This window comes from Choloepus didactylus, chromosome 7, assembly GCF_015220235.1.
Source record: "Choloepus didactylus isolate mChoDid1 chromosome 7, mChoDid1.pri, whole genome shotgun sequence".
Lineage (NCBI taxonomy): Eukaryota > Metazoa > Chordata > Mammalia > Pilosa > Megalonychidae > Choloepus > Choloepus didactylus.
The window spans coordinates 30445672-30458457 of record NC_051313.1 but is presented as its reverse complement, the minus strand read 5'-3'; the positions used below and the strand labels follow the sequence as shown (position 1 = coordinate 30458457).

Below are 12786 nucleotides of genomic sequence, written 5' to 3'. Positions count from 1 at the left end.
ATTATAACTGCATGTAAACCTACGATTACCTCAAAACAAAAAGTTTAAGTTAAGAAAATTGCAAAAAAGTCTTTTGTCAACAAAGAGGTATTTAATTCATGGACTAAACCACAATAGCTCCAATAGTTGGTCTGGTTTTACTTCTCACACAGCTACGGAAAGTGTGTGCTCCCCTTTGGCCACGGTTCTACAAAGGATATGTCTGCACTTCACTGTGAGCTATGTGAATGCAAGAACAGAACAGCAATTCATTGTTTAATCTCTTTGCTAAGCACTGTCTCTAGCAGGTAAAAAGGTATTCCATAAATCTTTGATAAATATTCGCACCTAATATGATTTTCATCCTGGCTATTACAGTGGCTTTTAAAGGAAGAAGAGGAGGGAGAGCTATGACAACTTGGCCTAGGACTCCCAGCAACAGAGATGAACAGGGTCATGAGGCCTAAAACATTCACAGCACTTTGGTTTTCTTTGTTCCCAATTCCAACTTGGAAAGACTATGCCACTGAAGCATGACAACATACATTACAAATATTGGGGGAATTTGGAATAAAATCAAACAGAAGGAAATGAGATGCTAGGAATAAAAAGTTACTGAATGACACTAAAACTAACACACACACACAGATATCTTTGTAGACATACCAACTTTTCCTTCAGAATTCAACCCACTTCCTTATAAAAAAGCGTAGTGTTTTGAACACTTCCCAGATAAAATCCCCTAAATAAAAACCTGGAAAATACCTAAACAAAAAGACCAAAAATGACTTTTCTCATAAAATAAATCTGGAGAAGAACAAAACGATAGGACTGTTTGGTCTAAGGACACGTGGCTCCAGGCCTCTCCATCCCTTTCAGCCACTGCATGGTGGCTGGTGGCTGGGAAGTTGCTTACACAGCGTACAGAGCAGCTGAGAGATGCACTTTACTGTCTGTGTTCCACCCGTTCTACTCCACCACACCCACTCTTCATCTGGTGACTTCAACAATACAGACGGATATTCATTTTCAAGTTTCAAGACTCAAAAATGAAAGGTGATTTTATGTTGAATTTTAAAATGGAAGAAGGCACAAATGAATATGGCAAGATTGTAGTCTTTCCAAAATACCAAGCATAGCCTTTCCTTCATCTTCTAATTCAAATCGAAGAGTCTGAAGTTCCTGTTCCATTTCTATCCTGAAGCCCTCCATTGACTCTCTGTGTGCATCTTTCAGTGACTGAAGCTCTGCAGAATGCTTTTGTTGTAAATGATTTTCAAGAGCCTAGAACAGGAGAAACACATTCAAATTATTATGCTAGAATATAGCAAAGAAAATGCAAACAAAATAGAAAATAGTTATTAAAACTTATTTATTAATAAATACTAAGCATTTTTAGTTCATTTTCAAGAAAATTAGAAAAAAGATAATCACCAATAGAACACAAATTAGTAGGGTCACTTCAATAAAACATCATGAAATAATCATCATGAAGCTAGTTTGATTCAATATATTTTGTCTGAACTGGGAATATGGACCCTGTACTTAAGGCAGTTTTCAAACACAGTCATTTTCTGAAGCTGCTAAGTGGTATAAACTACCTAATAATTCCTCTGTGTGCATGGATTTAGACTTAGAAAAGAAAAGGAGAAGGGCATTAATAAGAAGAGATCTTCTGATTAAGAAAAAAAGAAATGAGGGCTTTTCTAACTCCAGCCTTATCAAATATTTTTTAGCTATTTTCCAGAGTCATTCCTTGTTTCTGCATTTGTGAACAGAAGCAAAAGCTAAGAGTAGGTGGCTGGAAAAGTTAAAATAAAGCCTTTCATGTGAGTAGCATGCAGAATAGACTACATGTGGCTAAGAGAAGACATATGGCCACAGGAGGAAAAAGAGAGGTCAGGATACTACAGAAGCTTAGAGGATGAACTTTGCCAGAAATCTGTTTTCTTATTTTTTTTTTATTTTTGTTTTGTTTTGTTTTTTTTCACTATAGTTTATGACATGAAAGCTTTCTGAAAAATATAGCATATTGGAACTCAGGCTGACTCTCTAAATGTTACTCTAAAATGCTGTTTAAAAAATAGCATTTAGTTACTTAAGTTCACTATTTTAAAAGTGTTTCATTTTTGAAAAATAAAGCATTAATTTCTTTGAAAATAGGTTAAATAAAGGACATTTAATTTAAACCATGTTATTGAGGTATCTTGGTTACCTAATGACAGTACAGGAAATTGATTGTAGGTTCTTATTTCTTGTGAAGAATAATTTAAGTTCTGTAGAAGACTGAATGTGCAAAGTACAAGTACTGATATGAGAGCACATGTGTTTTTCCAATTCATAAATGGATAGGTCATTTAGCAATAGAATCAGGCTTAATTTTTGGCCAGGGGAACTCGCTTGAATTACTGGACAAGAGCAACAAGCTACAACTTATTGTATAGGCAAGTTAATTGTTTTAAAAATAATATGGCTTTATTTTAAAAAAATAATTTCTTTATAGCATACCATTTCTTAAAACAGTGCTGCTACTTAAATAAAGGACTAAGAAAAAAACCTAAATCAGTAATAACTATATATAGTAAAAATTATTGTTAAAAGAAAAACTGTTTTTCTAACAAATCATTACCTAAATTATAATAAGGTCCTTGGAAGAAATTGAAAACTACAGTGTTAAGAAATGAACTTAACCAAAATTAATCTTACTAGAATTATGCCAAACTAACATTTAAACACAGAACTGAGTAATGGATATAGGGAAATTCTGGCATATAATATGATTAATCCAGTATTTTATCCATTTAAGTCTCTTCTGATTGAGTTGTTGGAGTCACTGCTTTTCATTTCATAGCCTTTGGGATTGTACATATGGCAAATAACTGTACTATTTGATGTGTCTTCAATTTTATACACAGGAAAAAAAAGAGTGTGAGGAAAAAATATCTATAAATTCCTTGGATATATTTGTCTTTTGTAAACCCAGCCTGAAAAGAAAAATTAAACATCTGATGAAAGTCTATAACTACTAGCTGTATTAAATGATTAGAGTGGTTATAGGTCAGCAGGACCATGCTAAAAGATTTAGCTGATTGTATTTAATAACTGCAATAATTTATATGACAAGTCATGGTGTATCAGTCTCACTGGGAACTTGGTACTATAATGGAAAATGAAATAAAATGTTGGTCCTAGTCTAATTTGTCCCTATAGTGATATTAATATACACATCTAATTTACAGAAAGCTGCAGCATAGAAAGCACATTTAAATAAAAGAATACATGATTTTTTTGAGAAAAAAAAAAAAAAGAGTTTGAAGGCTAATTATTATTGGGCTGTTGGATTATATTTAAACATGTATCACATTAAACTTACTCTTTGTTCTTTTTCCTTTTCTTCTTCCATAGTCTGAAAAGCAAGGACATGTGCCTCTTTTAAGGATTTGTGCCTTTGTTGATGTTGTTCCTCTAGTTCTTCAAGCTCCTGGGTGAGCCGCTGCCGTTCCTGTGTAAACTGGGCTTGCAGTTGCTGCAAAGACGTCTGAGACTGAGAAAGCTGCATCTCCAGATTCTGTTTCAGCAAGGAAATCTATGCCACAGAATGGTACACAGTGAAGAATAAATACAAGTCATATTTCACAAATTGCCAATCTAAGGAAAAAAAGCATTTCAAAGTTATTAACTATAGTAAAATAATTGTCTTACGAAAGGGTCCACTTAAAATATTTTACAGTATTTCATACAAACCTAACCTTTAGGGAACATCACTTTTATTTCTATTTTTAGTAATTATCTGAAAATAGACTGTTTAGTTGTATTAAGTTTGTAGACTGTCTAAAGGACACTGCAGCCCACATTCACAAATACAAGGAACACCTATGTTCCATTGCAATAAAAAAAAAAATCACAACATGAAATAAAAACAAACAACTAATATATTTGTAGGTTATAGTCACTTCAAGGAGAAAGTACAAAAAATTAAGCTGCTTATTTATTTGTAAGGTACTAAAGTGCAGTCATGAAGACTATGGGTTCTAAGTTAAAATCTGGGCTCTGCCCTTGCTATACCAATACCTTGCCAACCTGTGATGAGAAATAAATGTTTTACCACACATAGTTTAGTTAGAACAGTGCCTAGTGCATAGTAAGCACTCAATAAATGTTAGCTAGGATTTGAGGGTTAAAAAACTATTCTTTAAAAGATCTGTCAGTTCTTAACTTAGAATCCTTGTGTTAAAAAAAGATCTTTATTTTTGAATTTTGATTTAATTCAGGAAGACTTGCAAGCCTTTAAGCTTTTTAAAAATCAAAAACATCCCACAATCCTCTTATTTTATCCTTATAATAATTTCAGGTGTTTGTCTTTCAACTGTCCCAGTCTCAGGTGTTACTCTTTGCAGGTGTTACTCCTTCTAAAGCTAGACGACTTAACCTTAATATGTCTGCATTGTTTCTGTATGTTTTAATACACTTAAATTTATGTCTTTTTCTTTAAGAAAAAAAGGTACAAAATGCACATTTATGTATATGTATACATTATATGTTTACATATACATTTGATGAAACCATTTAATTTGATCTATTTCTATTCTTATATACAGACTATTGTAACTTGCAACTCAATAACTCAACCATATATTCTAAAAGAAGTCTAAAGCTAAGAGGACTTATGGGCACCAGATAAAAACTTGTGAAATATGTTCCATTAAGCAACTTAAGACACTGTGTCTACATACAAGTAAAACAGTTTCTATGACCAAGAAAATTAATGAAAGGAGGAAATTTTAAAGTAAGTATTTTAAGTGGGAAGAGACTTTGTTTTGATTGGCGGAAGGCAGGTACAGACTGCCTCACGTCTCACAGAGAAAAGTACCTGGGGAAGAGAAAGGGTGGGAAATCACCAGAGATGCAAGATAAGATGGGAGGATTTCCTGGGAGACAAGAAAGGTCAGAAGCAAGCAGTTACCTCCCTGTAAAGCAGCAGGAGACTGTCACAAACTTGGGCAGAGGGAGCTTAGGGTGGATGATTAACTCTCTGAAAGGGTTTTGGTCAGTTTTAAATCAGGATTCATTGCAAAGGTTTGCACATGCTTTCATGAAAAGAGTCAAGCACTGGTTGCAAATTATACAGCTGATAAAGACATTCAATCTGTTTTAGCGTGTTTCCAAAGAAGTGACTCTGTTGAGTGTTCTGCTCTAGTGTGTTTCCAAAGAAGTGAGTCTGTTGAGAGTTATATGAATTTTACTTGTTAATTACAAGAACTAAGGTTTCACAGGTTATGTTTGTATGTTTGGAGCCAAGGTAGAACATTAGCACTCTGGCTCCAGGCAATGCAATTTCCTACACCTCTAAATGGCAACAGCACCCATGATTTACAGATTGAAATAAATGCTGTTAAGTGTGAAAATAGCATAGGATGTCACAGCCACAGCCAAGAGCACACTTATGGAGTAGGAAGCCCAAGCCAAATTATGTCATGTGACTTCTCACCATTTTAGGCAAGGAAAATCATATTGAAATGGTTATTGAGGACAGCCCTGAAAGAACAAAAAATCATAAATGCCTAATAGGCAACAAAAATGTGTTTGTGAACACTGCTGTGTAATTGGAGTCATTTCTTCCCAGATGAAAACAGGGTATACAAATATAATAATGATTGAAAATGTCAAATCTATTACTTGGCTCCTGGCCAAGTGGGGACTACTATCCATCCAGCATTCCACTCACCAAGCTGTCTACTCTGGTATGTGTTTGTATCTACCCAAAATGAAGGGACATCTTTTTCTGATTTGTACAAAGGCACCCACCACATGGGCTAGCAGTGGCCCTGGATCATGCCCTCTAATTAAGTGTGCACTTAGATTAGTAAGAAGCCAATCAGTTCATAACTATTATCTTATTTTCTGCAATACCGACTTCAGAAGTTTGCCCCATCACAAGACCTCCCATGTGTTAATTTGACTACTATTTGATTCTGACTTGAGCTATTTAAGGATGAAACTTATAAAGCAATACAACATATAAAATGAATGTACATAGGACCACAGTAATATAATAGTTACCCATTTAAAATCTAGGTACATTTTCAACTTAAATAAAATTTAAGCACCCAACCTCTCCAATAAATAAAATACACTGAAATATTTTACATGATAATATACTTCACCTTGAAAGTATTCCAAAATAATATGCTGCATCTTAGGATATCAGAGTAATCTTTGTATCTATACTCAAGAAAGTAATATGAACTATATACAAAGAAGACAATATCATGCAATTTAGTGTTCCAATATATTTATTTTAGACATTTTGTACAAGTATTCTTAACCTTGAAAACACACCAAAATAATAACAAGGCTATTTAAAATCTTTGGATTCATGCTCAAGACCATAAAATGAGCTGTATGCAGAAAGCCTTTATCATGCAATGTAGCATCAAAACTTACTTATTTTGTTCTTTTTATAAATAAATTAGTAGAATTGCATTAAAGTGTCAGCCTTTATTCAGAATGAAAATTACATGGCACTTTAAAAGACAGAAATGATGAGCAAAGCAATGCAAAATTAACTAATATTTTTTAACTAATTTAAACCAGCTGAGTTTAGTATACTTTATGGAAACACATATTAATATAAAACTTCATTAATTCAACACAAAAGAGAACAAAGATGGACATTGCATTAAATGGTTTGGGCATCCTTGACTAGTACTTTTACCATAGAATTATAGAGTATCTAAGAAAATATCTGTTGAATAAATGAATGAGAAACAGTAGTTGCTTCAAATTACATATTCGATTCAAATTATGAAGCATATTAGTTTCAAACATTTCTTACAATTAAAATTTTTAAAAAATTTTTATGCCTTTTAATTTAGTTCTTTTTAAATAAACCAAAGAGAATCTTATTTAAAAAAAAATTAATCCTTATTTTTTAATTCTTACCATAACAATTCACATATGAATGATACTGATAAGTAGGTACCAGTTATGTTACAAACAATATTAAAGGCCAAACTGCACTTGTAATAATTGCCACCTTCTGATTTCTACTACTTAAAACAGTAAGTAGTCAGGTAAACTCACTGCCCTCCCCCCTACATGGGACCCGACTCCCAGGAGTGTAAATCTCCCTGGCAATGCAGGACATGACTCCCAGGAATGAGTCTGGATCTGGCATCATGGGACTGAGAAAGTCTTCTTGACCAAAAAGGGGAAGCAAAATGAAACAAAATAGTTTCAGGGGCTGAGAGATTTCAAATGGAGTTGAGAAGTCATTCCAGAGGGTATTCTTATGTGCTGTATAGATATCCCATTGTAGTTTTTAGCGTATTGGAATGGCTAGAAGGAAATATCTGAAATGGTCAATTGCAACCCAGTGGCCTTGATTCTTGAAGACGATGTATTATGTAGCTTGCAAGGTGTGACCGTGAGATTGTGAAAACCTTGTGGCTCACACAAGGACAGATGAGTAGAAACATGGGGACAAAAGTTAAATGAAAAATAGGGTGGGATGGGGGGATGGGATGTTTTAGGTGTTCTTTTTTACTTTTATTTTTATTTTTATTTTTCTGGTGTAATGAAAATGTTCAAAAATTGTGGTGATGAATGCTGAACTATATGAGGGTACTGTGAACAACTAGCTGATTATACACTGTGAATGATTGTATGGTATGTGACTACACCTTAATAAAACTGAATTAAGAAAAAAACACTGCTGTGTAATTACTAGCTTTTTTTCTTTTTTGAAAACAAAGCTTTGTAAAATTTTCAAGAAGAAAAAGCTAAAATTAAAAACATGGATATATTTTTTGACAACAGGAAAAGCTTTACCTATATCGTATAGAACATTTTCACGCAGGTTCTGTTACTGAAAAGATCTCCACAATGGGGCTTGAAGGACTCCCTCAAAACAAAAACTCAAACATCAAATTTGAGGCGCTGGATATGATAGGATATCAACATAGTACATGTCAGATTAATTATGCACATCCTACCTACACCCTTTGGTTTTTAATGCAACCAACATTAGCTTTAAAAAACAAAAAAACAAAAAATAAGTCTTGTTACAGAAATAAATGAATACAGAAGGCATATAAATAATTTGGCCTCAAAATCAAAGTATTTCTTGAGATAGCAAATGTAATTTGTGGTTCTTAAACCTGGCTGTATATGAGAATCATCTCTGCAAGTTCTAATAAATATAACTGCATAGGCCCTTGTCCATTGAGATTCTGATTTAGTAGGTCTGGAATTTAGCCCAAGCAGCCTAATATATTTTTATTCCTAATTCCCAAACCATATGTGTTCATTGTGAAAAAGTAAAAAAATATATAGGAGCATATAAAAGGGAACCTCTCCTTCATTCTCCTTCCTTGCCAAATACCAAACCCTAAAGGCAACCAGTGTTAGCAGGCTGGTCTTTCTGCAGGTATGCAGAAGCCTTAGTAGAAAGAATGGGATAACTATTCTTAATAAAACATTAGGGATAATTTATAGATATGTGAACAACTTATGTAAATAAATGCTCATGTAAAATGTTTGAAGGTGCTCGAATAATTATCCTTTCTATGGGTTTATAACCATTAATTTGTTGTTTTTAAGAGTATAGCTAAGAAAAGTAAATTTAAGCTTCAGAAATAATAACCATTCTGAAATAATTCGGAATTTTTTCACAATTTTTGGTATTTTCTAAGAAGACTTATAACTGAGTTTATTAATTAAGGACCAGAATAATAATGCCTACTTAATGTTCTTAAGATATTCATGGAATATGCTCCCGATCACTCTCTATCTAATTCTTGGTTGAAAAAATTAGAAAGCTTATATAAAGGACAGAAGTATCAATAATCACTTTTTTTTTTTTTTTAGAACAAGATGGCATATAGAAGAAAACTTGTGCTAAGCATGAAAATCTTGCTTGGAAGGCTAGTGCAAAGACTACATGTGGATGCAGTGGATAGAGCCCTCAGCCTGTTGAACCTGACACAGTGACAAGGTCAAATGTTGCTTAGGATGATGACAGAGCCAAGAGTTGACCCTCAGTGACCATGATGTTATACGAGAGAATTAATTAAATAGCATCTTCATTGGTCTTACCACCCCCTTTAACTTTTTTTTAATAGATGAATCAAGGTATTCCCACTCCAGTTGCTAATAGATTTAACTTCAATATGATTGTTTTTATTTTAATGAACACCTTCTCATTTATAATTATTAAGGAAAAAGTGACAAGTATTTTGGAGTACAATTACATTAATTTTGACAATAATTACATCTTATGTGGTTTCCTATTTTTATCCCAATTAGCACATGTGGCAAAAAAGTCTGGATTGATATGGTTATCATGGCCAAATTCTTATGATGTTCTAATATGTTAAAATGAATTTATAGGCTGTTAAAAAGAATATATAAATGATAAGTGTAGCCTATTTCAACAACATGGAGATAAATGTCCTCGTTGCTTATTTTTAAATACATTAAATACAATGCTGCTAAGTATAATTGTGTATTTCTAGTTATTTTTTATGTAGAAAGGAAAGCTGAATTTTAAAGGTAGGTAAAAAAATTTCTTTTCTTATGTTATAGAAAGGAGTTAGGGAGGTATAAGGAAATAGTTTCTAGAAGTATCCAAATTCCAGAAGACCTCTCTAGACTCAAAGCTTTAATTCCTCAGGACAGGGATTGACAAACCACAGCCTGTTGTTGAAAATTAAGCTTTACTGGAAGACAGCCACACCCGTCCAGTTACATATCGTCTGGCTGCTTTCATACGACAACAGCAAAGTTCAGTAGCTGCTGCAGAGACTGGAGGGTCCACAGAGCCAAAAGTATTTACTATTTGGCCCTTTACAGAAAAAGTTTGCTGATCCTACCCTAGGATAACATGAAAAATATTAAAAGATGTTCAACTCTGTTATCTTATTTCAAAGAACAACCTGGGCTTAAGTTTGGCACAAAAAAAAATATTTTTTTTCTCCTCATATATAAAGAAAAAAACTTAAATGAGCGTTTAAATGGAATATTATTTCTAAGCTTAATCTGTGCATACTTGAGTGTACATAAGTAAGAAACAATTGCTTTTAGGAAAGGGATTTAATTATTTGTCTTTTCATCTTTTAATAATTATAACATTAAAATGTAAAATATGTTCTGAATCTCATAACTATCTAATCCTTTTAAATAAAGAAGTCTATCAATACTACTTTTTCATGAAATAATCTAGTTTGACAAAAGAATCGATACTTTTAAACATTTATTTCTATTTTTAAGTTAGTCAACTAGTTAATAGTTTTTCTAAAATATTACTGTATCTTTCAAAGTAAGCATTAAAATAATGAATTTTATGACTGAGATGTTAAAATCTTGCTTGGCTTTATAATAAAATATATACTTATTGATACAATGTGGTAGATGTAGGCACATACACAAATGAATGACTGGAGGTTAGAAGCTTTAATTAACCATATACAAAATATAACTTATTCAATGCCAAAGTGTATTTTTATATCACAAATTAAAAGCTTTAAAGCAATGATGTTGTATATGCAAAATCAAAAGTGCAACATGCCCTTGTGTACAAATTGTAATTGCCTCACTTACATTGTTGATAGATTTATGCAAAGCTTCACCCAGAGAGTGCCGCTATGAAGAAAAGATCACAGGAATAAAGGGAAACATTCAGAAATCAACTAAGTGAAAGAAAGAGGGATAAAAAGGGGGAGCAAAACACAGAACATTAATTATAATATGTTCAAGAAAAAAAAGTTGAAAACAGTTCTGAGAAAGAAATTAGACAAATAGAAATTTAAAACACATACTCCAAACTATCCATAGTCTCTTTAAATGGAGTCTGATCTGTTGTGGGCTGGTAGAACTTATCCAAGATAACACCAAAAGCCAGTAAATATAAATCAGAGTTCTGTTTTAAAAATGATGGTTATATAAAGACGGAAGGGATATTATTGTTCTAAATTCCTACCAGAAATCTACAATATAATGTGTTGAAACATTATACCCAGTGTGATTGGTGTAGGTTTACAGAGGATTTCTCTTTAGAAAGAGATACAAGCCAAGGAGAACCGTGACACTAATTTGGTTGACTATATAATTTGGAGGCCAAAAATAAATGAGATAATTATTAAAAAAGTAAAGATTTAATAATAATCTAGTTTTGTACTTGGTGGGAGGAGGGAGGAGGAAGACGAGATCCCTTTATGTCCTTTTAATCTATTTTCTAGGATATATTTGGCAAAATTATTTATGATCTGGGCTTATTTTTCAGAAGTTCATTGAAATTTAGAGCAATAACTCATTGATAAAGACCTATGCACACACTCCTAAATATAGGTGGAAAAATGCAGTTTCATTTTCAATTACCTCACTCTTGTACCTTCCAAAAATAAAAATAGTAGTTTTAGTTCATGTTACTCATTCACATAGAAAGTTCCTGTAAAATGGTTTTAATTTGGGTCCTGATCATATTTTCAGACAACATAATTGTGTGCATCAATTATCTATTGGAGTGTCATAAACTAATGCTAGTTTTTACTTATTGCAATTTTTTACTAAACTTAGACTAACATATTCCATCATATAGTTTGTTAGAGTTGAAAAAATAAAGTGAGATAAAAGATTAACTAATTTGATTATTCCATAACTTCTCAATATATGTAAATATTAGTTAGCAGTAATTTTATTTTTTAGTTTACTTTTTCCTTTTTTCACATACTCAAAATATTCTTTATATTCTATCAAGACACTTAACTTCTCCACACTTCACAAAACTTAAAAAAATCTGAGGGATTTTTATTTGTAGTTTTTTACCTCTGTATTTCTCAGAACTGATGTCCTCATTCTAGAAATTAATCTAAAATGTATAGTATTTCCCTATGAAATAGCTCTTATTTTTCACTCTTTAAGGTATCATCAGACAAAAATCTGCATGTTATTTAAGATTCCTGAACTAAATGATATTGGACTAATAATCCAGAAGAGAGGGGTATGCCAGGTCTTCCCTTAGAAATTCTAGATTTTGAACTTCATATGTCAGAAATATATTTGAACATTTGGAATCTAAACTCTTATGGTCACTACCTTGTCGACAGTTTGGGGCCATGGAAATACCTGAACCAAATGGCACAGTACCCGAGCTGAGGCTGGGGGTGAGCTTCCCATAGAGCTGGCTATGCACACCGACCCTGCTGGGTGGCAATACCATCGTGGATTTATACATAAATGAAGCATGATTTAATTTTTCATTTAAAAAGTCCTTATGGAGTAATACTATATTTAAGGAAATACTGTAAGTGCTGAGATACAGAGTTGAGTAAGAGTAAAACAAAATGAAACAGAAACAAGAAAAAAATAAGTAAAAGTTAATGAGAAATATTGTGTTTAAAAAAAGGCTACAGTGAGAGGGAGTGACTAGAGGTGACACTGGGTTGATGGGAAGGAAAGATCTTTTGGAAGAAGTGACATTTAAGCTGGGACATCAATGATGGAGCCAGTCAAGAGACAATCTTGGGGAAGAGTATACCAGGCAAATGGATCAAAGTGGCACAAAACCCTGAGGTGGTGAGTGGGGGAGAAGGGGTGGAGGGCAGTGCTTGGGAGGGGAGAGCAGGCTGCAGTGAGATGGGAGATACAGGCAGGACAAGATTGCAAGATTACTTGTAAGACAATGGAGTCAGAATAAAAGCCTCAATTCAAGGGGGTGCCCTGGGAACATATGAAGCAAAAGAAGTGTGGGAAACTGAGTCTTCCATGTTGCCTGAGGCATATCTAGGGTGGTGGCTTAGAACGCTAAGC

At 33.2% G+C, this 12786-nt stretch overlaps 1 protein-coding gene and 1 long non-coding RNA gene across 7 annotated transcripts in view; one reads left to right on the top strand and one right to left on the bottom strand.

Annotated features, from left to right (window-relative positions):
• The window catches only part of LOC119539978, a 63794-nt gene extending 53730 nt beyond the window's left edge, over positions 1–10064 (top strand). For all 3 annotated transcript variants that reach the window (XR_005217985.1, XR_005217984.1, XR_005217986.1), the window contains 3 exons: positions 3385–3580; positions 4578–4765; positions 8848–10064. This is a non-coding gene — a long non-coding RNA (uncharacterized LOC119539978). The remainder of the gene's footprint in view (positions 1–3384; positions 3581–4577; positions 4766–8847) is intronic.
• The window catches only part of FAM184A (family with sequence similarity 184 member A), a 159719-nt gene that overhangs the window by 22358 nt on the left and 124575 nt on the right, over positions 1–12786 (bottom strand). For all 4 annotated transcript variants that reach the window (XR_005217983.1, XM_037843921.1, XM_037843919.1 and 1 more), the window contains exons 10-11: positions 3353–3565; positions 1110–1263 (exon numbers count right to left, since the gene is read on the bottom strand). Coding sequence is in view for 3 of the 4 variants with exons in the window: in XM_037843921.1 (XP_037699849.1) it covers positions 1110–1263; positions 3353–3565 (367 nt within the window). In the remaining variant the exon portion in view is untranslated. The remainder of the gene's footprint in view (positions 1–1109; positions 1264–3352; positions 3566–12786) is intronic.